The sequence below is a fragment of the Stegodyphus dumicola genome, chromosome 12 (assembly GCF_044657685.1).
Source record: "Stegodyphus dumicola isolate Sdum_Otavi_A_Nest chromosome 12, ASM4465768v1".
Classification (NCBI taxonomy): domain Eukaryota; kingdom Metazoa; phylum Arthropoda; class Arachnida; order Araneae; family Eresidae; genus Stegodyphus; species Stegodyphus dumicola.
Genome location: NC_140779.1, coordinates 81,506,010 through 81,531,858, shown reverse-complemented (window position 1 = coordinate 81,531,858; position 25,849 = coordinate 81,506,010). Strand labels below are relative to the sequence as shown.

At 32.9% G+C, this 25,849-nt stretch overlaps 1 protein-coding gene across 1 annotated transcript in view; it reads right to left on the bottom strand.

Annotated features, from left to right (window-relative positions):
• Arp6 (Actin-related protein 6) overlaps positions 1-25,849 on the bottom strand; it is a 56,155-nt gene that overhangs the window by 15,752 nt on the left and 14,554 nt on the right. The window contains exons 3-5 of the mRNA XM_035371881.2: positions 23,589-23,657; positions 10,209-10,332; positions 702-837 (exon numbers count right to left, since the gene is read on the bottom strand). Coding sequence (XP_035227772.2) covers positions 702-837; positions 10,209-10,332; positions 23,589-23,657 — 329 coding nt within the window. The remainder of the gene's footprint in view (positions 1-701; positions 838-10,208; positions 10,333-23,588; positions 23,658-25,849) is intronic.

Here is a 25,849-nt window from a genome sequence, read left to right as displayed (position 1 = left end):
GACAGAAATATCCTAAAATATAAATTGCTACCAAATAATATTATTGACTTTTCTCTTTTCTTACCTAGTAGAAAGAGGCTTTAGTCAAGTAAATAATTTATTGCAGAAAACAAAAACAGGTTGAATATTTTTAAATGAGATGATTTAAAAATTAAGGCAAACAATTTGATGTCAAATTAAAAAAAAATATAACACAAAGAACTCAAGTGCAGCCAATATATTAATTAAAATCAAACATTTGCACAATTAGAATTGCTACTTTATTTCTGTAAACTTGTCTATATTTGTAAAAAAAAAAAAAAAAAAAAAAAAAAAAAGGAAGAAAGAGAGAGAGAGAGAATAAATGTAAATCTAATAAACCATTTTCTTTTCAAAATTTTTGCTTATGTTCTTAGATTAATTACTATCTTTTAATTATTTATGTGCAATTATTGTTGTATGCTGTATATTGTAGAAAAAAATGTAAGTCAATGAAGAAAATCATTCTTTTAAACAGGTCAATGGAAGAAAAGGTTGGGAATTCCTAAAATTAATATAATACATATATCAAAGGCATGTGTATATCAAGGATGTATGTTTAAGAATTTGTAGAAACTATAACAAAAGTGAAACTTTAATTATGCTTTTTTTGCTCCAACCTTTAAAATTCATAATAAATTATGTCACATCACATGGCCGTTATTTCTTACTGTGAGACTCACCTACGAGTAGTATTCCTAAGCTTCTTACCCTTGATGTAAGGAATGATGTGAGTAAAAGAAAATCCAGAATCGACAACCAAACAACACATTTCTGATGGAGCAGCTTTGTGGCATTTGTGAGCTGAAAGAGTTCCAGCTGAAAAAAGATAACAAATCTGGTCTTGCATTTCATTTAAAAATTTTAAAAAGCTTTACAATAAAAATTAAGTAAACCATGATTAATAAAAATGTAGTTTTGACTGTAAGTGGCTAAACATTTTGCCAATGTTGTTGGAAAAAATCTACTCATCATTATTATAATGATGTCATCATATGTATTTTATTCTCTTTTATTTTTCATTTTTCAATCACAATAACATTAGATGTATATGCTATAAATAGAATTTTCTATCCATTACTGGAATTAATGAAACAAGATGAGTAGGAAATGAGTTTCTAAAATTCAAAAGCAAGACTGTTTTGATACATACAAATAATTTCATTTTTAGATAAAGATTTATACCCAATAGCAGTAAAATTAAATGTGGGACTGGAATACTTTAAAAGAAAGATGGAAGGGCAAAGGAAAAATGAATCTTTAAAAAGGAATGGGTATCAATTTTGAATAATTCAGAGAATATTCAGAGGTTTTTAAACTAAACAATCTGTAAACATTATTTAAGAGTGCAGAAACATTTTAAAATTTTACTTGAATAATTAAGCAATCAAAATTTTAATGAAGGCAATTATTATCTATTTCCTGTGGTGCTAAGCTAAGGTACAGTACATTTTTTAAGGCAATCATTACATTTCGTTCAATATAGGTTTTTCATTATGCACATATAATTTATTTTTTAAGAAACCCTCTATATCTTTTTTAACAAAAATATGTCCAGTCTCAAATGAAGGTTTCATGAAGATTTTCCTCTGATCAAAAAGAGTCATGAATGAAAGTAATTCTGGAATATATGGAGAGGAAACATATCTCAACTATTAAAATTTACTTAAAATTAGTTTAAGCTATTACAGCTATCACAAAACCTTTTTGATGCATTCATATATACTTAAAAACATTTTACATAAAGCTTCTTTTGATATGAAAAGTATTATAATCTTTTTTTTCCAGCTAATAAAACTATTATTTTAGGAATATTTCACACTTTAAAATCTTATCTCTAGAATTATTATTTTGTTATTAATGTTATTATTAAATAATTATTAAAAAAACTTATTTCCATAATATGAAGAGTAACTGCTATGCAATCACTTCTGAAACTTAATTAGAAAAAAGTTACATGGATCCATAATTCAGCAGATGATTGAAAATAAATTAGCTATTAAGCAGTATTTCGATTTTATCCTAATAATCAAAATACTGTAGAATTCTATAATCTGCACCTGATGGGATCAAAGACTGTGCGGATTATAGGTAATGCACACAAATAACTAACAAAATTATACTTTACAGATTAGTTAATCATAATGTATTAAACACAAACTTATTACATATTAAATATATTTATAAACAAGAAAATGTCAGAACAAGCGAAAAGCAGGAAAGAAAAGAAATAAATGAGAAATACAGAATATTTTTGAAGAAGAAAACTTGTAAAAGATTTTTAAACAAAAGAAAAACTGTACATCCACCTGTGAAATTACTTTTACACTCTTTAAAAAAAACAAGGGGGCCTAATAAGTAAATAAATAACTAAATTCACTCTTTACAAAATCCTTGGCAGCATAATTTTCCCTAAACTGAATCTATTAGATTCTGCACAAATAAATAAATTCACTATTTACAAAAGCTTTGGCAGCCTAATTTTCCCTAAATTGAATCTATTACATTCCGAACTGTTGGATCAATAACAACACATGCAGCTTATAAGTGACAAAATTTAAATTTTGTTTTATTAAAGGAAAAATTTTCCTATTTGTTTACCACTCTATCAAGCTTTTGATTTTTAGTGTAATATAAATCTCTGCAAGGGAAATATTTAAGGCTTTATTTTGTTAGGCAATGCAATTAAATTTGCATTTATTACGTGGAATGCAAACCAATTATGAAGTGGAAATAATAAAAATGAAAATTATGAAGTCCAGTAAATAAATGTTTTACACATGTTAGCTACAAAACCTCAATACTAAAACAATAGATTATCCACTCAAAAGAAAAAGGAGGGATATTTATGTGCTGCAAAAAGAGAGGGTTAAGTGTAGATTTAAAGGTGCCCCTTGGATTATTGCTAAGTTGTTTGTTTCATTTATGGTAACCTGAATAGTTGAATGCTATGGAAACCCTACCATGACGTAATTGGTTGCATGATTGCAGCAGATTTGAATGACGGGGAAAATATTTGTAAGGGCTTGTGTGTGTGTTGGTTAGTAAGTAAGATGGTTATTTTGTGTTTTACACGGAAAATGGCTGAACATGGTAACATTAATTTGAATTTCTGTATGATTTGAAACGAAAGGGAAAAAACATTAATTGACTGGTGTGCAAACGAAAGGTTTACTTAGCAGCCATTATAAGTGTCTTGTTTCTAGGAAGGAAATGTGTATGGTCGAACATTGGAGGATATTTTTTACTCTACTTTTGTGAATTTGTGTAGCGACGCCAGTATACAGATTCTAGTTCAGATAATTTTAGGAAGTTTTGAATTATGGAAATTTCCTGTTATGTTTTTACCACCAATCCTCAAATTCCATATCACAGATTATGTTCTTACTGCATTAATATAAATATTAACAAGACATAGTGCACAATAAAAATTAAACTTTATTTAGGAACTTCGCGCACACTGCCCGACAGCCTGCCTGTTTCGCTCTGCTCGCTACTCGTAAGAAACTTCTCCTCTAGGGTTGCCACACTTATCGGAGGGCGCAAGGCGCGCTCCTTATCGCCATCACCACAGAGTTTCCCCCCAGTTCCTTTAATGGCTATTCAAAGGAACGACATAGGTTATGAAATTATCTCAGCGGATCCGTACTGTCGGGTATTTTTTTACATGATTACAAAATTAGAAAAGATCAAAATGAAATTCAATATATAACAAGGTATTGACACATATAATAAACATGAAATAACAAGAAATATGTTAAGATATGAATTTTAAAAGAAATGTTTTAAATTGTTACGTAAGAAGCAAGTTTCTTAGGGAAGTGAACATGTCTTCCCGATCTGGTGACAGTTTGTGTCTTAGAGAGTTCGTTTGCAGATTTATTCTGCTGAACTGTCTTTAAGTCTTTATTTGTTTTCAGTTCAGGCAAATTAGAGTCCGAAAGCAAATAGGCTGGTTTCACACGGTCTATAGACACAGTAGATTTCAGACCGTTAACATCAATTGTGAAAGTTTTGTCTGTTCTAGAAAGGACTTTATGCGGACCTGTATATGGTTGGCACAGAGGTGGCTTTACTCGATCGACACGTAAGTATACATGCGTACACGACTTTAAGGTAGCACTTACGTAACATTTTTCTTGGCAATGTGCAGATGTTGCTATTGGATTCAATTGTTGCATTCTATGCCTAAGATTCGTGATAAATTGTGTGTCATACGGAGATATCTTAGATGACGTTATCATATCACTAGGCAGCTTGAGAGTTGTGCCGTACACCAGTTCAGCACAAGATGACTGTAGATCCTCCTTTACGGCTGTCCGAATACCAAGCATAACAACTGGTAGTGTTTCAGTCCAGTTATTGGTCTCGTGAGCCTTGAGAGAAGATTTTAAATGTCGATGAAATCGTTCAACAATGCCGTTGGACATTGGATGATAGGCTGTTGTTGTGATTCTGTTCGTACCTAAAATGCGCGTAAATTCTGCAAAAAGTGCGGATCTCATTTGAGAACCTTGGTCTGTTGTTATGATCGATGGGCAGCCAAAACGAGATATCCAACAGTTGAAGATGGCTCTGCAAATGGTTTCCGTTTTCATATCCGGGATGGGAATGGCTTCAGGCCATCTTGAGAATCTATCTATTAGAGTCAAAAGGTACACGTTGCCTTCTGATGGAGGTAACGGTCCGACGATATCCATATGGATTTCTGAAAAACGTGCATCAGGAAGAGAGAATGTGCCCAGTGGTGCTTTAGTATGCCTAGTAATTTTCGATTTTTGGCAAGATTCACAGGATTTCACCCAATTTTTGATATGACGTTTCATATCGGGCCATACATAACGAGAACAAATAAGCTTCGTAGTAGCTGCAATTCCTGGATGTGACAGATTATGCAGATGATTAAAGATGAGTCTGCAAAAGGAATTCGGAACAAATGGACGAGGAATGTCTGTTGATATGTCACACAGAATATTACCATCAGAATATTGGCACAGTTTAAATTCCAGTTTCAAAGATGATGTGTTGTTTTTGAGAAGGTCTTGTACCTCCGGATCATGCCGTTGAGCTTCCGAAAATTTTTTAAAATCCAAAAATGGAGATTTTGTTATGGAATCAATTTCGATTCTTGAAAGAGCGTCAGCAACGACGTTTTTTGAACCTTGCACATGCCTAATATCAGTAGAGTACTGAGAAATAAAATCTAAATGGCGCAATTGTCGAGGTGAACATTTATGAGGGTTCTGTTTAAAAGCGTATATTAACGGTTTTTGATCCGTATAAATTATAAAATTTCTGCCCTCTAACATGTGTCGGAATTTCTTAATTGCAGAATAAATAGAAAATAATTCCCTATCATATGCGGACCATTTCTGTTGACTTTTACTGAGTTTCATAGAGAAAAATGCTATAGGTTCCCATGTTTGTTGAGACAACTGCATAAGTGTGCCGCCGATTGCGACGTCTGAGGCATCTACCCAGATGCTTAGCTGGGCTCCGGGAATAGGGTGTCTCAAAAGGGTAGCCTGAGCAATGGCATTTTTGGCAGCAATAAAGGCTTGTTCAGCATTCTCGTTCCAATTTAATTGTGGGGATGAATCCTGAACACGAGAACGAGATTTCTTTTTATTAATATAGCCTTCTAACAATTTTATTAAAGGAGAAAGAATATGTGCTGCTTTAGGTATGAAACATCTATAAAAGTTAAACATGCCTAAAAATCGGCGAAGCTGAGTGAGAGTGGTAGGTTGAGGAAAATCTAAAATACATTTGACTTTGTCAGGAAGAGGTTCAATTCCGTTTTCACTAAGGTGAAAACCTAAGAAATCAATAGATGTTTGACCAAAGGTGCATTTTGAAACATTTATGCAAAGTCCATATTCCTGAAGTTTGGAAAATAAAGCTTTCAAATGCCTGCAATGTTCCTCAGAATCTTTAGAGGCTATGAGCAAGTCATCGACAAAAGCGTAAACGCCTTCTAAATCCCGCGTGACTTCATCTATAAAACGTTGAAAAGTCGCAGATGCATTGCATAAGCCGAATTGCATACGGATACTTTCGAATAAACCGAATGGTGTGCATATGGCGGTTTTGTGGATGTCGGCTGGGTTAATTGGTATTTGATGGTATGCCTTAATCAGGTCGACATGACTAAAAATTTTAGTACCGTGCAATGCAGCAGTAAAATCGGCTAAACATGGAATAGGGTATTTGTCTTTTATTGTTTGAGCGTTCAATGCTCGATAATCTCCTACAGGTCTCCATTCCAGACTTCCCTTTTTTGGAACCATGTGAAGTGGGGATGCATAATTGCCGCTCGAAGGTCTCAAATGCCCCAATTGCATCATAGTTTGAAATTCTTGTTTTGCTATTTTTAAGCGATCTGGAGCTAACCGACGAGGTTTTGCAACCACAGGTGGACCTTTAGTTATGATATAATGAACGGTGTTATGTTTAACAGGTTGGTTAGGATCTGGTAATCTAGTAACTGAAGGAAATTCTTTTAAAATTTTGTGATATGGTGTATCACTAAATACAGTTTTTACTGAATAAATGCTTGCATTTTTCACGCAACCGACGGTTTTAAAATGCGTTTTTAAATCTTTGAGACATTTGTTTCTGAGATCAGGCACCAATTCAAAGAAATGGAGAAAATCTGCTCCAAGAATGGGTGTACTAACATTTGCTATAAGAAAAGTCCATGTAAACTGTCGTCTTAATTTGAAATCCAAAGAAAGTGTTTTTTGCCCATAAACATGAATAGTAGAAGAATTAGCAGCGAAAAGTGTTTGTTGGGACGAATTCCGTTTTTGAGAATTATTTGCTGGAAGTAAGGACACGTCAGAGCCGGTATCGACCAAGAATGAAAGGTTTGTTGTACGGTCACGAACGAACAGGCGACGTGAAACTTGAGGCAAAGAATAAGTCGCCTCTATTCTTTGCTGGTTTCGTTTCCCTGCCATGAACAAGGTTTTGTACATTTGTCATCTCTACACTTTTTCCCAAAACGTCTATGATACCAGCAAACAGAATAATCTCTCCTTTTGGAATTGCTTCTTTCCTTATTGCGATCTCCGCGATTTGGCGAGCGACCACGAGAAAGAGAAATGCGATCAATACGTTTGTTTAATTTTTCTATTTGTTTAAATAATTTATCCTCAAGAGACTGATCGACTGTGCGAGAAACGGCACAAGTCCCTGGGGTTGGATTTACTTCTAAAATTCTGTCGGCAATTTCTGCAGCTTTATCTACAGTTAAATTGGAAACCGCTGCCAAAATAGACTGAACAGTCGAAGGCAAACGTTGAAGGAATAATTCTAACATTAAGTTATCAGGAACATTTAAAGATTCTGCTCGACGTTTCATATTTCTAAGCAAATCGGAAGGTTTTCGAGAACCTAATTCTTCTCCAGATAATAATTGGCGAATTTCTTGCTGAGAAGATTCTCCTGAACGATTTATTAACTCAGTTTTGAGCTTTGTATATGGATCAATAGGGTCTGGTTTCATAAGTAAATCCCGTACTATTGATGCGATATCTGGAGGAAGATGAGCAACTACATAATTATATTTAGTAATGGATTCTGTGATAGGTTTGGGGGTGGCAAGAGCAAAAGTACTTTCACACATAATAAACCATAAAGATGGGTCTGATCGGTTATAAACCGGAATTTGGACGGCATGAACATCAGACATTGTGCAAGGTTTTTAAGCCAAAATAAAAGCAAAAATTTAACTAAAGAAAATTAAATTAAATGATAAGTAGAAAACAGAATTATAAAATGATCTATAATTAGTACTCATCTGTGATTCGGAGGATGAAAACCGATGTAATCCATTACTTCTGGTTTGGAGATCTTGAGTGATAGCTTGTAGTCAAAACCGAAAGTGCTTGAGAACTGTTCATACGATTTAACACAGTCCGGGTTACCATTATAGTGATTTCCTGTTATGTTTTTACCACCAATCCTCAAATTCCATATCACAGATTATGTTCTTACTGCATTAATATAAATATTAACAAGACATAGTGCACAATAAAAATTAAACTTTATTTAGGAACTTCGCGCACACTGCCCGACAGCCTGCCTGTTTCGCTCTGCTTGCTACTCGTAAGAAACTTCTCCTCTAGGGTTGCCACACTTATCGGAGGGCGCAAGGCGCGCTCCTTATCGCCATCACCACAGAATACTGTTAAGGAATTTTGTTTGACTGTAGAAATGTAAATTCATATATAAGTAAGTGGATATTTCCTTTGTGCAATGCTTAGTTTGTGCTATTCTCTGATTTTTTTAAAAGTGAAAATAGGTCGATGTGTACGTGGATATCGAGTTTGTGCAATTCTTTGACTTGTTATTTTGGATTTGTGTTGTCAAAATAACAAGTCAAAGAATTGCACAAACTCAGTGTCCATGCACCACCCAAAATCGCCAAGGGGCACCTGTAAATATATTTTTTACCAAAGAGAAATTAATTTTTTAGAAATTGTTACATAATTTTAACAATGAATAAAATTAATTTCTTAAATTAATATATGCTATAAATACAGTGCACTTCTGTTAAGAAGTTTATTTGTATATTAGAACAAATTATTGTTAAATTTAACATGTTGAATTTTCAAATAAATCAAAATTCTATTTGCTTATATCCAAAAATGATAGCTGATTATGGGTGTTCATGGATTATTGTAATTTTCCTACATTTTTATGCAAACTGTGCAGAGGCCATTATGGATGCTTTTAAAGATCAGATATTTTACAAATGGAATATATATTTAATGCAACAGATATATGAAATACAACCATAAATACTATGGGAAGGTAAGACATAGATTGATTAAAAAATAGTTACTTATGTATTATCGCAACCACCCTGGTACAAATTGCCAAAATTTCAGACGTCGTCAAACTTTGGCAATCATGTGCATAACAACTCTTCAGGTAAGCATATCCATAACTGTAAGTTTGAATAAGCAACATTGACATTTTTGTACAAGCTGTGCTGGCTATATTAAAAGTTGTAAAGACAAACTGAAATACTTTTGATTTTCAGCTTAATTTTGAAATATGCAGTTGCGGGATTTGCCTGAAAATTAAGTGAAAAGTTCTGTGAAATTTTCTCAAGAATACAGCACTTTACCACAAAGGTGCTAATGTTCAGATTGGCATTTGATGATGTATTTTGGAAATACAATGTGAAAAGTGTAACGAAAATGTTGGGATTTGTACCAGTAACTGGTTCAAGAATAGTCATCTGGTATTTATTATAGCACTCAGATTGGTATACTGCTGGAGTAAAGAATTAGCAAGTATTAAATTTTGCTTGGACGAACTAGAAACGGCTGAAAAGATTGTGATAGAATGGAATACATACATAAGGGAGATCTGCACGCTTGATAGCAAGTCTGAAGAACAAAAAATGATTGGTGTAAAAAATCAAGTTGTTGAAACAGATGAAAGTCTATTTATGAAGAGAAAACAGAGTACTGTATGTGTTTTACCACTGCAATGTATTCTAGGAGGAATCTGCCGGGACATGAAAGAAACCTTTTTGGTTACAGTTCCTAATAGAAGTACAACTATATTAATGCAGAGAATAAATGAAAATGTTAAGTTAAGGGAGGAGGTATTAATCCAGATATACAATTTAAGAACTAGAAGAAGCTGGATTATGCACAAAATGGTTAATCATACATAACATATAACTTTGTTGATCCCATTACTATGTACATATACAAAACTTAGAAGGATGCACAAAATAGCATAGCAAGAAATACTGGGGTACAGCCCGTACCCACCTGGAATTTTATTTATCGAAATTTATAGGTGTCAAAACCAGGCTACTAAAGGAAACAACTACTTCGAATCTATTCAAGTTGTGTTCTCAAAACGATCATTACGAAATTTCTACCACAACAAAAACAAAAAACAGTTTTTAGCAAGGTTTACTGTCTGTTTTTAGGAATAAATATTTATCTGTAATGTAGAATATGTATGTAATATATGATTTTTTTTACAACAAAAGTAATTGTTCTTTTTCTTCAGTAAAATTCACCAAACTACACTAAGGTGGTCAGGATAATACAAAAGTACGAAAAAATACAGATAGGAAGTACTTTAAAAAAAAAAAGGGAAATATTTCATAAAATCTGATGACAGACATAAAAGACCTATATCGAAAAATTACTTACGATTAATCCTTAAAATCGAATGAAATTTATAATCTTCAAATAAAATTTCTGTCATACTTTCTTGCATGGATAGAAAGTTGAAATATGGCTCAGTTACAATTAAACATGTTTCCTTAAAATCAACCTGGAAACACAAATAAAAACAGTCAAAATTAACAAGAAGAGGGAGTTAATTAACAAATTAGAAGAAAGCAGAAAGATTCTGAAAATTTAGCATAAAATATTCATAAATTTATGTACTCATTAAGAAAATATTAAAAAACATTAATGATTCTGTACCAAAACACATAATATATGGCAACTTGAACACTGATTAACGTGCTGATTTACTGAAGGGGAAAAAATTGTGACTTTCAGTCTTGTGGGCTGTTCTAGATTCTTCGACAAAGCTGAGATTTTTATTCCCCCCCCCATTAATGTTTTCGCTTTACAGAAGAATGAGAAAGGTTTCCTTCGTTTTCTTTAAATTTCATTATTACCTTTGATACTAAAATTGACATTCATACTTAAACATGGTAGTTATATGGCAACCTGCAAATTGAAGGAATAAACAGCAGTACATTAAAGCCTATCAATAACTGGCTTCTTGCTTATCAAAGTTCATTTGAAGGCAAAGACTGGTTGCAGTGATTAGCAAGCTGTTTGATGCCATTTTAAATGTAATTGCTGGAAAAAAAAAAAAAAAGTTGAAAGCTACCAATAAATTATTTGCAGTATATCCGAAGGCACTGGTTAACCAAGTGCCTATATTTCATCAACTTAAATAAATGCTGCAAAAATTCATTACGATTTAGATATATTTAAATGAATTCAGAACTACATTAGATACATTATTAAAAAAATAAGATTCAATTTTACATTATTAAGAAACACATTTATTGCTTTTAAATCATTCAGTTTGTTGAGCACACAGACATAACCTGAAAAATAAACTAAAGATCACGAAAAAAGTTAAGTGGGTTGAATCAAAACTGGCCATTTGCCAACTCACACGGAAAATAAATTTTACTCTTTATGCAATGTCAATACCTGTGGATGATATATGGCATGTACAGTGGGAAATCCAGGGGGAGATACCATAAGGCTGCAGTCTAAGCTAAATCAGAAATCCCTCCCTTTTTTTTTTCAAATCACTATGTCTTTCTTTCTTAACCTCCTAAAAAAAGTTGGCAATATTGCTTTTTGTTGTAATTACCTCTAGACAATATTTAATAACTATGTATGGCAACCAGGTTGATCAGAGGTAATGCTCCTTCACAAGCAGAACAACAGAGAATTCTACACCATGTCTCTGGGAGAGAGACTAGAAGCTTTGTCAGTGAGCTAAAGTGCAGAAAGAGATTGGAAACTCTGCCAGTAAGCTAAAGTGAGGAGACCATATTAGAACAGCATTAAAACAAGGTGACCCATCAAGTAAAACACAGTATCAGATGGCTTTTTTTTAAATCTGTAACATTTATTACTTTGTTTTACAGACATATTTACACTTGTCCTATTATGAGGTGGACCAACCTTCATAGAAATTACATTATATAATGAATCAATATGTAGTTCCCTTCTCATTCCTACATTACATAACATTTGTCTGCCAATACATTCTCATTTTTGTCTATAGTTTTTTTGTAATAGTTCCAAAATTCCATGAATTTTTTTAGGATCATCTGAATATTTTTCTAACACTAGTTTTGTAAGTTTAAATGTACTTTATTTGCAGTCTAACGATGTTTTGTTCAGGATCTTTAATAGCTATTTTATCCTAACACTTGATTATTTCCTGTTATAGGTTGAAAACATTTTCCCCGATATTCCTCAGAACTTAACTACACTGACTTCAAAATAATCTATCTAATTTACAGAATGAATTTCCTCATCTAATTCTTTCAAACTACTTTTCCTTTCTAATAACAATTCACGCAATTTGCGTTATTCATCCATACGTTTCTTTGCTAAACTATCCTTGATTCTATTCAACAGTTTAGAAAGCATTTTTCTCAATGCATTTCTTTTCTCTAGTTCTGCCATTATTTCATGTTAATATGTAAATGTACTCAAGACTGCAAATTATCAAAATTCAAACCAAATACTTTTAAGATTTAATATTAATCATGATTTTACCTAATTCCTAGGGCATACTCTGGACACATCTATCCATGTAAAGTTCATAATTCTTCACTTTTTATAAATCAAAACAATTCCTGTGAGATGTACCATATGAAAGGAAGATCGCAATAGTGATTCATCAATCTTTTATTACATCACTATCAAAATACAAAAACACACAGTCGCAAATTTTGATTTGCACACATTTAGAAATGAATTAAATTTCCATGTTGGTGAAACATTCACAGATGACAAAAAAAAAAAAAAAAAAAAAAAAAAAAAGGCCATGATAGCATTTGTCATACCCGACTTTGGCAGAAACTCTCTCTACAGTTTAGCTTGCTGGCAGAGTCTCCAATCTCTCTCCCAGAGACATGCGTAGAACATTTCTGCTGTTCTGCTCATGTAGAAGCAGTACCTTGGATCAGCCTGGTTGTCATCTAGAGTTGCTGACTATTCTCTAAAGTTCATTACACTGGCTTAAAAACAGGGTCGGAAATTTCTTCTTTTGCAGTCTTTCCACTCATACTTGTAGCGTTGGCGTGCTGAAAAACACTTTTTTGCTAGACATTTTATTGTGCTTTTATTAAGTAATCAAAAGTAATGTGGCATCCTTCGGGATTCTTACTGTCATGTGAGTAAGGGGTCTTGATTTACATAAGCCTTGATATTTGATAATTTTGACTCTTTGGCATTAATGATTAATGCTTTGCTAAATTTCTTTTTTTCCATATTAAAATATAACTGAAAATTACATTTAATGAAATTCAGGATGATTTTATGAGAATCTGAGTAGGTTATTACATTATTAAATTATTAAGGTGGCTAGTGCCCTCAATCATTAATTTTTCATTTTATGATAATATAAATTCCTACATACTAGCATATTATTATTATTCCAGATTAAAAGGAAAAAAGAAAGCAAGCTTCTCTGCTGGTTTTTTCCCCCAAGCCAAAAAAAAAAAAAAAAAAAAAAAAAAAAAGGTGGAAGCTGAAGTAGTCGAGAATAATGAGGTGGTAATCACACTATTTTCTTTTTGGTAGTAGATAGCTGTGTTTCAGTGACATATAATGGCATACCTAGTTCAAACTCCTGCATTAGTCTAGTACAAATACTAATGAGAATAACGAGGAGAGTTTGTTGTGCACCCATAATTTAAGTATCGATGACAATGACATCATGTTACTGATAAAATAATCTTGCTACATGCTGAAATTATTTAGACTTGTTGAAACTTACACAGAAGCCATCCAAAAATTATCAGTTCCCATCAAGTACAGCTTCAAGTGAAAGGTTCCCCAGAATACTTTAGCATACATGATTCAGAAAGTATCTCTGGCTGGCATACTCTAAAGTAGAAGATGCAGCATACCACAAATATTATGGATCTTTTGTTCTACATTATGTTGGATGCACATTTTCAGAGCCTGTGGGCTATTTGGTGCAAGAAGAATATAAAAATTGAAATGCACCTGATAGTATTTGAATAACCTTAATGCCTTGGCGTATCACACAAATTTGTTTTTGCGTTACATCAACTTAACTATATGACAACAAACAAAAATCTGAGGATGTTTTATTGGATCAAAAATAAAACAAGGCTAAAAAGAACTGGGAGAGACTAAAGCCCATAATAAAAACCATAATAATGTATGGAAAAAAAAAAAAGTTTGGCATAATGCAAGCAGAGGAAACAGGAGCCAATTGATTTAGATAACTTACCCTATAAAAATGAAGGAAGTTTCAGAGCTATCTTAAGATTTGCCATTTAATCTGGAGACAAATCCCTGGAAGATCCTCTATGAACTGCAAAGAAAAATGCTCTATATACAAGTTTTGTGATGAAAAACGAAATATTTGAAATCTGAAATTCTCTGATAGAAACACAAATTAGAGAACAAAAAAAAAAAAAAAAAAAAAAAAAAAGATTTTTTGACTGATGTTGCAACTATTATTCCTTAGTCTTGACTGATGTTGCAACTATTGAGCAAATGTCCCTCTGCCTTTTACTGAACATCAAAGTAAAGCCTTTATGTGCAGTATAGGTCCCACTACTTGAATCTTGGATTCTTGCCCAGTCCAAGACATCAGAAACTGTTTTGAGATAACTGAAAAGACATATCATCCCTTCATACTGCAAAAGAGATAAGAAGTTTTATTAAAGATCGACCACTTCTCCCCCAAATAAATAAATAAAAAAAATAAAAAAAATAATAAAAAAAAAAAAAAACTGCCTTTAAAGAAACTATGTTTCACAAGACGGGTGAAGAGGCATGATTCTAAAATAATTTTCGTTAACTTCTGGATGCAGAAGATTTGAATGAAAGTAGTCACTAGACTAACCGTGATGCATCAAATGATGCCAGAGGATTGATCAACTTCATTTGCACTGTAAAATTTATGGTTCTCCTTTTTGTAAGCAAATTCATATTTAGCAACAACACTTTATTAAATAGATATCTATAAAAAGAAGTTCTGGATTTGTCCTATGGTAAAACATGCCCAGGTGCTTCAAAATCAATTATTTAACACCAGAAAAAATGCCGATGATTGTTTTAAGACACTGTAAAGCAAGAGCGATGTGCGAGAAGTACGAGATACCACTCACTATTCTGAGAACAAACATCAAGTTGATTAGTCCAAATTCTTTCTCTCATATTTGGGTACCATCATAATAGAAATTCAGAGTAGGTTTTTAATTTATAAAAATATTCTATTTTTCTTTTCCTGTTTGGCTTAAAAAACATCAATGATTTTGATTATATTGGTCGAATTTCAAGAGAATGACTTTCTTGAAAATGACGCCTTCATTACCACTGAATACTGACTATGGAATACAAGTGAATGAATTTCCACATACAAAATCATCGAAATGTTATTGAAGTATTAAACAGATGTGAAAAAGACGATGTTTCCAAACATACACAAGCTTTTTAGAATAATTGCAGTAATTCCAGTGACAACAATTTCAGTAAGGAGCTACAGTACCTTAAGAAGACTGAAGATGAATTTGAGGAATGCAACAGGGCAAAACAGACTTACGGCACTTATGAATATATATACATACATAAAATGTTAATGAAGTGCTCATTAAGTTAGGCCAAAAAAGCTGCCATGTGAAAATTATCTTATGATCTACTGTCATTAACTTGTTCAGTTTAATGGTAACAGTCAATGTATTTTCCTACACATTTAATAATAAAAATTTGATACTATTTTCTATATCTCTATCATCATTGTCAAGTCTTTAAAATATCACTTTGATTTTTTTTTCAGTTTGCTTAAGAATCTGATATATGAATTTATGATTACAGAATAAGAAAAGACCTTTGTTCACTCCAGTAAAATTTGGATATATCATGACGATACAAAACTTTTATGATCTCAGCCCCTCCCTGACCAAAATATTGGATTTGCCACTGGAAATCTATGAAAAGCTAAAAAAAGCATAATGTAGCAGGCCAACTATTTAAAAAAGCACAGCTATAGATGTTTCGGTACTTACGTATTATCACAACCAGATTGGCGCTATTTGTAACTTTGAGTAAAAAAGTATGAATAGAAAGAAAATGTACATTTATTAATTACAGATAATTTTTAATACAGTTTTTTATATAATTTTGTTTTAAAACATAAAATAGCAATTAAACCCTCCCGGTTTCAAATTTGAATAAGTTGAACCCTACTTACGGCAACCCTATGTGTTATACGTAGTTTTGTAAAAAGAGCATGTGGAGATTCACAAAATTTTCCTGCATTTTCGTGCAAATTTTTGTAATTTATGAGAAAATAGCAGTGTACATGGATAAAGTCAAGAGTGTGCGCAATTCCATTTTTGTGCAATTTTTGGATTTTTTTTAAGTAAAAATTAGTCGACGTGTACATGGTTATGGTGAATACAGTTTTCAATCAGTGCTAAAAGCAATAGCCAAAAGATTTCCGTCGAAAAAATAATTCTGCAACTTATTGAAATTCGAAACTGGAAGGGTTTAATCCCAGAATTGCACAAAAATGGTATTGCGCACATTCTTATCTTTATCCGTGTACACTGTTATTTTCTCATAAATTAAAAAAATTTGCACGAAAATGCAGGAAACTTTTGTGAATCTCCACATGCTCTTTTTACAAAACTACATATAACACGTAGGGTTGCCGTAAGTAGGGTCGCCCAATTTGGCAATTTATGCGAATTTTGGCCTGGTTGCGTTAATACGTAAGTAACGATGTTTCTAACAACAGTAATAATGAAAATAGTAAAAATAAACTAAAGCATATAACAGTGGTCTGAAACTGACAGCCCACGGGCCGTATGCATTTGCGGACCTGCAACTAACAAGGCTCCTTTAATTGGAATGATCACCATAAAAAATGTCAACACAAACACATCATTAAGATGATTTGGAAAGCAAAAAATTTTAGGTCTAAAGAAAAAAAAAAAGACTTACATCTGGCACACAAACAGGTATTTAAAAAAAATCAATCTGCCATTAACTTTTCTGTCAATGAAAAAAAGCTAAAACTGGTTTTTACGAGTTTCTGAGAAATTTGTTTACAGCTTCATCAAAATAAAATGTTTTTAGCTACTGCATTTTCAATGGAAAGGGTAATCAAACCATTAAGTCTTATTGCATGATCAAAGATAGCTTTTAATCAACTTTCAGCTCTGAAAAGCTTCTTTCGTAAGAAGAATGAAACACACTTTATTAAAAAAATTTTTGGTGTCAAATATAATACTTGGACGTCTATTTCTACGATAAATCTACATTTTCAATGTAGATCACTTTTTAGGTTCATCCCTTTTTTTATATTCCTACATACTTAAAAATTTAAGGAGGACCTCCTTGATCAGAGGCTTGGAAAGCCTCTGGCTGCACGTGGTCCCCAAAGGCATTTTAACCCGTAACAGGGGACGTGCGGTCTGACGGACCGCACCACATGTTCCTTCCATCACCCCTATTGCATGCTTTGTCCAATTGAATGGATTCTTCCCCTAGCCTCACGTTTTGTGACCTTCTTTCTGACCCCTTCTTATCAGAATGCTTTGGTAAGTGCATCTGTTGAAATTCTTCTAGAGCGGTCTGTGAGACCTCACCTCCCTCTCCAGTGTTACAATTTTCGGCAGTAGTGAACATATGGCTCTGAAGTTAGGTCCGTGGAGATTCATTTATCCTTCTGATCCACGTTATGCAGAAGAACTGAAAAAAATTCTAGATGAAGTTGGAAGTGATTTTAGTGAAGAAGATGACTGTGAAGAAAATTTCTGCGAAAGGTGCCCACTCAACAGACTCTGAATTTTCTGCAGACAGCAATGATTTCTCTGATCTAGAAACAACTAAACCAATTTTTAATACGAACAGGAATGTAACAGCAGACAATTAGTTTTCTTCCATAGAACTTACCACAGAATTGTTGAAAAATGGACTAACATACGTTGGAACTGTTAAAAAAATAAAAAAGAAATTCCGAAAGATTTTCTTCCATGTAAGTCAAGAAAAGAGAATTCAACGTTGTATGGATTTACTAAGGACATAAACTTGATTTGATTTGTTCCAAAGAAAAGGTGAGCAGTGGTTTTGATGTCATCATTGCATCATTCGCTAGAAACAGACTCGGAAACACAGAAACCTGAAATAATTGCTTTTTATAACAGAACCATTAAAGTGGTGTTGATGCTTTAGATGAAAAATATTCTGTCCATTCGTGTAGTAGAACAACGCGTTGGCCTATGGCTCTTTTCTACCGGTTAGTAGATATGAGTACAGTAAATGCATACATTTTGCACCAAGGTTATAACCAAAACCCTGTTATGACCAGAATGGTGTTTTTGAATGAATTAGCGAGATAATTAGTCCAACCACTACTACACACGAGAGCGAAAAATCCAAGAATAAATTAAGAATTGCGCCCGATGCTGTAGCGGATTTTAGGAAAAAAAGCTGAGTCTAAGGATGTGGAGTAGTGCACAAAAGAAGCAAAATTAAAATCAAGGAAAACATGTCGTCTGTGCCCCCCAAGCAAGAAAAGAAAGACAGCATATTTATGTTTATCTTGCCAAGACCCTGTTTGTTTGGAATGCACGCAAAAGTTATGCAATGAATGTGCTAAAAAAGACGAAAACTAAATTGTTTACTATCAGAAAATCAGTGAGATACTGATATTTCAGGTACTGTCAAATTTTTTCTGTATTGTGCTATATACAATTTTCTCTGGTTAAAATTTGCTTTAAATATTAAATAATATAGGTAAAATAGTTAATTCAAAATAGATGCATTCTTATTCTTTGTTTTATAGAATTTAGTGCAGGATATGATTTTCATCGAAAAATTTAAGGCTATGGGGAAATTTTTTGGGAAAAATTTAATTTCACTTTAAAGTGTAAAAACATTTTCTTTTCAGAGTACAATGTTCAAAGAACATATAAGTGAAATATCATCATGATATTTTAATTAGAAAATTTTTAAAAAGTTATTATAATGCGCGGACTCCGAGACCGCACGTCCCCTGCTATGAACTTTTTCACCTCCCCTGTTACGGGTTAATTATGCATTTACTGTAAATACAGTGTTGCAAAGACTTCAAAATTTCAGTTATTTGAAGTCTAAATTTACATTATTTTCATTTCCCTTAAAATTGAACATCAATAACACATCAGAAATTTATACATGGAGCTAATTAATGCCCAGTGTGATATAAATCTTATTCAAATATTTAAAGATAGGATTTTATTAACTTTATTCGTACTTGTCAAAAAATAAATAAGCTCAGTTACAAATTTTTGCACTAAGAATAAACACTTTGTTTAGGAATATATATACTTATAAACAGCTTTTCTTCATAGATGAAAATTAATTTATTGGTAAAGAAGCTGCCCCTTTTTCAACTGCTAAATTTAAGAGGTGACAGGTGCACCTCATAATCTGAATTTTCCTTTCTTAAGATGTCTGCAACACAAGTCTTCCAAGCCTACCAATACTGGTGCATTATCGGCACCATGTGCTAAGCAATTATCCAGAGGGCCTGCATTTTCTTTTAAAGTTTTAATAATTAGCTGTGCTATATTAAAGCCTGTCAAATGTCCTTCTAAAGTGGGAACATAAAGTAAACTTCACTCAATTTCTTAAGACTCTGGATCAAAAAAAGAAACAACAATTGGATACAGTTTTGAATTGGTATTATTGCTTCCATCCGTAGAGAGGCAGAAAGGAGCTGTTTTAATGCAATCAATAACTGAAGATTTATTTTTCAAACCCATTTCTTTAACAATTGCACCTGTTTTGATTCTTGCACCTTGAGTATTTCTTAGCAATTTCACTATTGGGAAACATTTTTCTAAATAAAGCTGCAGCGTGATCCGATGCATTCAGTGGCAGGTTGTGCTCCAGTAAAAAGGCAGAGAACAGACATTCTGCGTTAATAACTTTTTGGTCCTTTGTTTCCGAAGAAAAATTATATTTTTCGTTATTTTAAAAACTACTCATGTTATCCTTGTGTTTTAGTGTACGCACATGTTTGAGAACATCCGCCCTTCCACAATGCGAAATCGAAAAATCGCAACGAAAGGCGGTACACATGGCAAATTTATTACATTTCCTTGAGGAAATAATGGAAGTCAACTGTGTACGATTTTTGAAACGTATAGGAGTATTTCACCTTTCTCGCAGACGTAACAAAAGATGATAATTTCTAAAACTATTTCTCTAAGGCACGTATACTCGCACAACTCAGGACAAAATGAACGAAATAACTAAAGAATGTCCAAATAACAACATGCTTTGTCCTCATTGGCTAATATATGCCAGCTGACACGCAGTGGAGCTCGAAGCCCATTGGAAAACTGGAGAAGGACGTTTCTGGATACGTATAATGCTCTCACTCACAAAGCAGAAGCTATCTGATTCGCAAGGTTTTGTTTTAGATATAATGCAGAGAAAATTCAATTGCTTTCAGACATCTAAAAGCACTCTTTTTTTTATTCATATAACAAAATATTAAGCCAAGTTGCATAAAAATCGTGAGAAATTTTAAGAATAAGAAAAAGTCGGGAGAAATATATTGTAAATCGGGTTGGTGGGAGAGCGGTCGAAAATTGGGAGAGTTGGCAACACTGAAAATGCTTTATCAAAGGTCAGAAATTCCTTAAAGTGCATGACAAAAGCAAAACCGGTGCAAGGTGAACACGCACACCATTTTCTTTGACCTGCGCCTTCGAATTTCGAAGAAACGAACAATAGAGTATCCGGCTCCACATGAACAATAGAGTGGCGCCTGTCAATCATGATTAAAGTTTACATGAGAAAGGTATCATTTCATCACCTTTTTGGGATGATTTTAGTGCCAAAGCTTTGAATGATGAGTATTTTACCTCCCTCTTGATCTCAACACCTTGAACCCGAAACACCAAGGTTTCTTCAGACCACTTTAATCAGTGAATTGTGCGTAAGTCTTGCCTCCCCTGCCAAAATGCCATGACGGGACTTGACGTTAGCTGAAAAAATTGGTTTCCTTGATAAGATTAAGCAACAACCATGAAACACTAGTCAGCATCAGTTGGTGGAAATAACCAGATTGGCAAAGACTACAATTTCGTGCTTGATAAAACAAGGGAATAAGCTGTGAGAAGAATAGGCACAATGTGAAGGACGAAGAGGAACTTCCAAAAAACGGAAGCGTGAAGGCAAAGACCCAGATGTTGATGAGGCCCTTAATGAATGGTTTGCCATTGTTACTGGGCGATCTGTGCGAGTAAGCGGCCCAATGTTAAAATGCAAAGCAGAAGAACTCGTTAAAAAGCTGGGCAATGTTGACTTTAAAGCTATGGATGGTTGGTTGTCTCGATGGAAATCTAGACATGACATAAAATTCAAGAAAGCACATGGCGAGAAAGAAAGTGCTGATAGTGCAAATGCTGAAGAATGGAAATCAACAAAACTGCCCGAGCTTCTTGAAAATTTTTTAGCAGATGACATCTACAATGCTGATGAGACTGGGCTGTATTATCGTGCTACACCGGACGGCTCGTTAAGTTACAAACATGTTGCACTCTCTGCCTCCAAAAAAGCGATGGATCGCGTAACTGTCTCATGCTGCTCAAACATGTCAGGAACGGAGAAGAGGAAGCTGTTGGTTATAGGAAAAAGCACCAAGCCTCGCTGCTTTAAAGGATTTAGGATGGACAGCTTACCAGTTGTGTATCGTGCGTGGATGACCTCTGAGCCTTTTAAAGAATGGCTGAAGGATTGAGACAGAGAGCTACAACACCAGTCGAGAAAAGTGCTGCTTCTTCTTGACAATCAAGCAGCAGGTCCTCATTTATATTGTTTGATGAACGTCTAACTGGAATTTCTACCTCCCAGGACCACAACTTTGGTCCAGCCAATGGATGGGCATCATAAAAATTTAAAAACCCTTTATCTTGCAAGGTTGGTTAATTACATCCTTGTAGCAACTGAAGAAAGTTTGCTGACCTCATCGTCAAAAGCCAGCGAAATCAGTGCAAAGGTCAACATCTTACAAGCAGTTACATTTGTGGCCGACAAGCACTTGATTTTGGAGATGAATGTGGGCATGTTCATTGAAAGTGAAAATGATGATTTACATGTGGAACTTCAACAGGTAAAAAATTACGAAGAATTTTTATCCATTGACGACGAGCTTCAATTCTATGATGAAAATGAAGATTACGACGCTGCAATCGTTGCTTGAGTTACAGCAAAACACACGACAGCATTGGAAGAAAGTGATGATGATGCCACTAATAAGTTGGTGCAAGTGACAACACAGGATACGAGGAAATGCACTGAAACTTTGCGTCTGTATTTCATGCAGGAGGGAAATGAAGGCAGTCCCATTGCTGTGTTAGACGTTTGTGGCGATTTCGTTCATGTGCAGTCCATCAAGAGAATGCGTCAGATCACATTGGATAAGTTCTTCAAATGTCGACTGGAATTTGGTAAGAAATTGTTTTTATTGTGCTTCGCATGTTGAGTATCGTGAAGTTTCTCGGAATTTGTTTCTAAATTAACTTTCTCAATGAAAAAAAGTTTGACTGTATTTCTTGTTTGTACATGTATGTTTGCCAATGTGTGTACCTCATAATTACAAGTTCATAATTACATTTTAGTACATGATTTACATGTGCATTTATTGTTTGCTACATATAGCATATTTTGTTTCACAACATAGGACATGTTCATGTAATCGGAAGCACCGGTTATTAGGACTAAAACGATCGCTTCCCGATGTGGTCCTGAAGTGTCAAGCTGTAGTAAGAAATAAAGATGTTTCTAATTATTTGCATACAAATATTTGTATTTTTATTAATGAGTCAAAAAATTTAATAAATAAGAGAAATAAGACACAATATTGTTATGATTTATTCTCAAATTTTATTCCACTTGGTAAATTTTCTCTAAAAATGTAGAAAGTTTGTTTAAGTGTAGTTTAAATTAAAGTAAGTTATTCAATGATTAATTAAACATGTTAGAAAAGTATTTGAAAGGAATATCAATCTGAGAATTTCATATTTGAATTACAAAGTGTACCCAACAAAAATGTACTGAACTTTAGAATTCAGATAGAAAATAATTATAATTTTGAATTTTCTCAGATTGCAGTATTATTATTGTTTATGTATGGTTTGATAAATATTCAGTAAGCAAAAATTTATTTAAAATATTTTTTATTTCATTAAAATAAATAAATAAAAAAATCTTCTGGCCCATCAACTGTTTTTAAAATTGCACATTCAGCCTGCAAGAAATAGGAGTTTGAGACCACTGGCATATAACAAGAATAACACCAACTGCCATATATACGAGTCTCTTAAAACTGTCATTTACAAGAAATGCAATATATAGTTCTTAAATTATAATCTTTTTCGTTCATTCTACTCCACTGGAATATAACAAGAATGACACCAACTGCCATATATACGAGTCTCTTAAAACTGTCATTTACAAGAAATGCAATACATAGTTCTTAAATTATAATCTTTTTCGTTCATTCTACTCCATAAATAGCAGTCATAAAGCAGACAGCCCTATAAAATGCATACTTTTGCAAATAAAACTGCTTAAATAAATAAATAAAGAATTTCAATTTTTACAACCTATTGATAAAATTGAAAATATTTTAATAGTTCCAAACAACTAACAATAAACTGGCAGAATCCCACTGCTATTACAAGGGTTACAAAACACACTTAAAAAAAAAATCTAACACATGCACGGAGTACAGCAAGGAAAAATGAATTATTAATATAAGCCATACTTTATACTTACATTATAAACATCATTTCCAAAGATATAATCCCATACTTGCTTCTCTACTTCCCAATTAACAATATAGCCCTATAAATTGAATAAAATAAACAATATATTTTAAAACTCATTTATAAATTTAAAAAAAAAAAAAAAAAAAAAAAAACATTACCATATTGGTCTGAATATAAGAATGGGAATTTATGGCATTTAGAGGGGGAGGGGAAACTTAGATGTGATTCTTGCCTAGGATACAGGGTTCAAATGTTCATATACACCTTTCTTTGTTTCAAAGTTCACGCCTATCTCTAATAAAATAATATTACTCTCTAGATCATTAGGTCATTAACGACCCTCTGGGGGTATAACAAATTTTAACGGGGATCAATGATGATCAAAGGCTGATAAGCTAATACGCACTGGCAGTTAATCAGCATAATCAAAATCATGCTGATTATGGTGGTGGTGTGGTGTATTTAATTATGGCAAAGCACACTAGGGCTATCTGCCTAAAGGGAGGGATGCCTTTCGTGGAGGACTTTCTAAGGGAAACTGGCTCGTATACACGTTACACATGGGGAAAACCACGAAAACACCCATGCAGCCAGCCCGTTCGCGGGATTCGAACCTCGGACCAAACGACCAGCGTTCAGCGACATTACCGCTCAGCCGCTGGTGGGCCTCATGCTGATTATAATATAATTAATAAAACTGATATCAATAATAAATCAATATTGTTTATTGATATAAATCAACATCACATAGTACAGAAGAAAACATACAAAATAAATATAAGTGAAAAAGGCATTAAAATTATTTAATATAGATTAGAAATCAATATTTTTTTTAAATTATATAACTTTTTATGTAAGAAGTGCAATATTTAAATGTGATGCAAGAACACAAGAAAACAAAATTTAAAAAATTAAGAATGCAAAACAAGGAACATGTTCACCATTTTTTAACAAGATGGTTTAATAATTAAATTAAGCAATTTTATAACAAAAGTTTAAAATATTTTATCAATACATCAAGTGCAACCAGCAAGTTCAAAAACAAAATATGCACAATTAGAATCTGGGATTTTGTTCCTAAAAATTGATTACAGTTGTAAAATTAAAAATAATAATAATACAGAAAATAATGAAACATAAATCTAATCAACCATTTTTTTCAAAACTTTTGTTCACGTTTTAATCGAGTTATTATCTTTAGATTTTTTATGTGCAATTATTTGCATTATTATAAGTTGTACACTGCATATTACAGAGAAAAATATAATGGGTCACTGAAGAAAACCATCTCTATAAAATGGGTCAATGCTAGAAAAAGTTTGGGAATCCCTGATCTAGATGAAATTTAGAATATTACTAAATCTGATTCTGCAGCAAAGTGAAAGAAAAAATAGTTGAAATTCATCCTATTTACCATATTTCCTTATACATTCCCCCCTAGTTTTTTAGCATATGATTTAGAAATTTCTGATTTATGGTAACTATGTGATAAGTATGCAGAAACAGGAAATTATTTTGTGCAAGTAAAAAAAATACTACTGAAATTGTTAAGTCCTTAGAATTACACGATATAATATCAGTTTGCTCTTATGTGTGCTTTTTAATATGCTATGTGTATCATTTAAGCCATCTCTTTAGAAATAGTATCTTCTATGTATTTTTCCTCTCCTGGTTTTCAAATTGTAAAATTAATAGGTACAGGGAAATAAAATATGTAAGTAAATACAGAACTACAAATAAACAGTAAAATATATGCTAATGTGCAGTAACACTCATCAGCAAGTGTTTCCCAAAAAAAAGTTTTAATGATCTGATAGATTTTTGCAAAATAATAAAATATTTTTAATGAATCTCAAAAATCTACCTGCTTTAATTAACAATACCGATTTTAATATGGTCTTTTCAAAGATTTTAAAATTCTAATCTCTTTAGATTTTTACTTTTGTCTAATAAATGGCACCAAGTTTGGCCAGTTCATTGTAACTAAATCAACTCCTGATTACCTCAGAGCAGATTAACTTGCCCTTGTCTAAAAGAATAACTTTTATTATTGATTATTACTGAATTATGATAAAAATATTATCACAAACTGTCAGTGTAATAAAAATTACTCAGAAAACATAAGGAAAAGAAAATGTGGACTAACAGAAGTGACAGTAGAATGATATATGAGAGCATTTAAGAGTTACTCGTAACTGTATGTAATTCAATCGCACATATCTGAAATACATATACATCATTTATTTATTATATGTACACTGCATAATC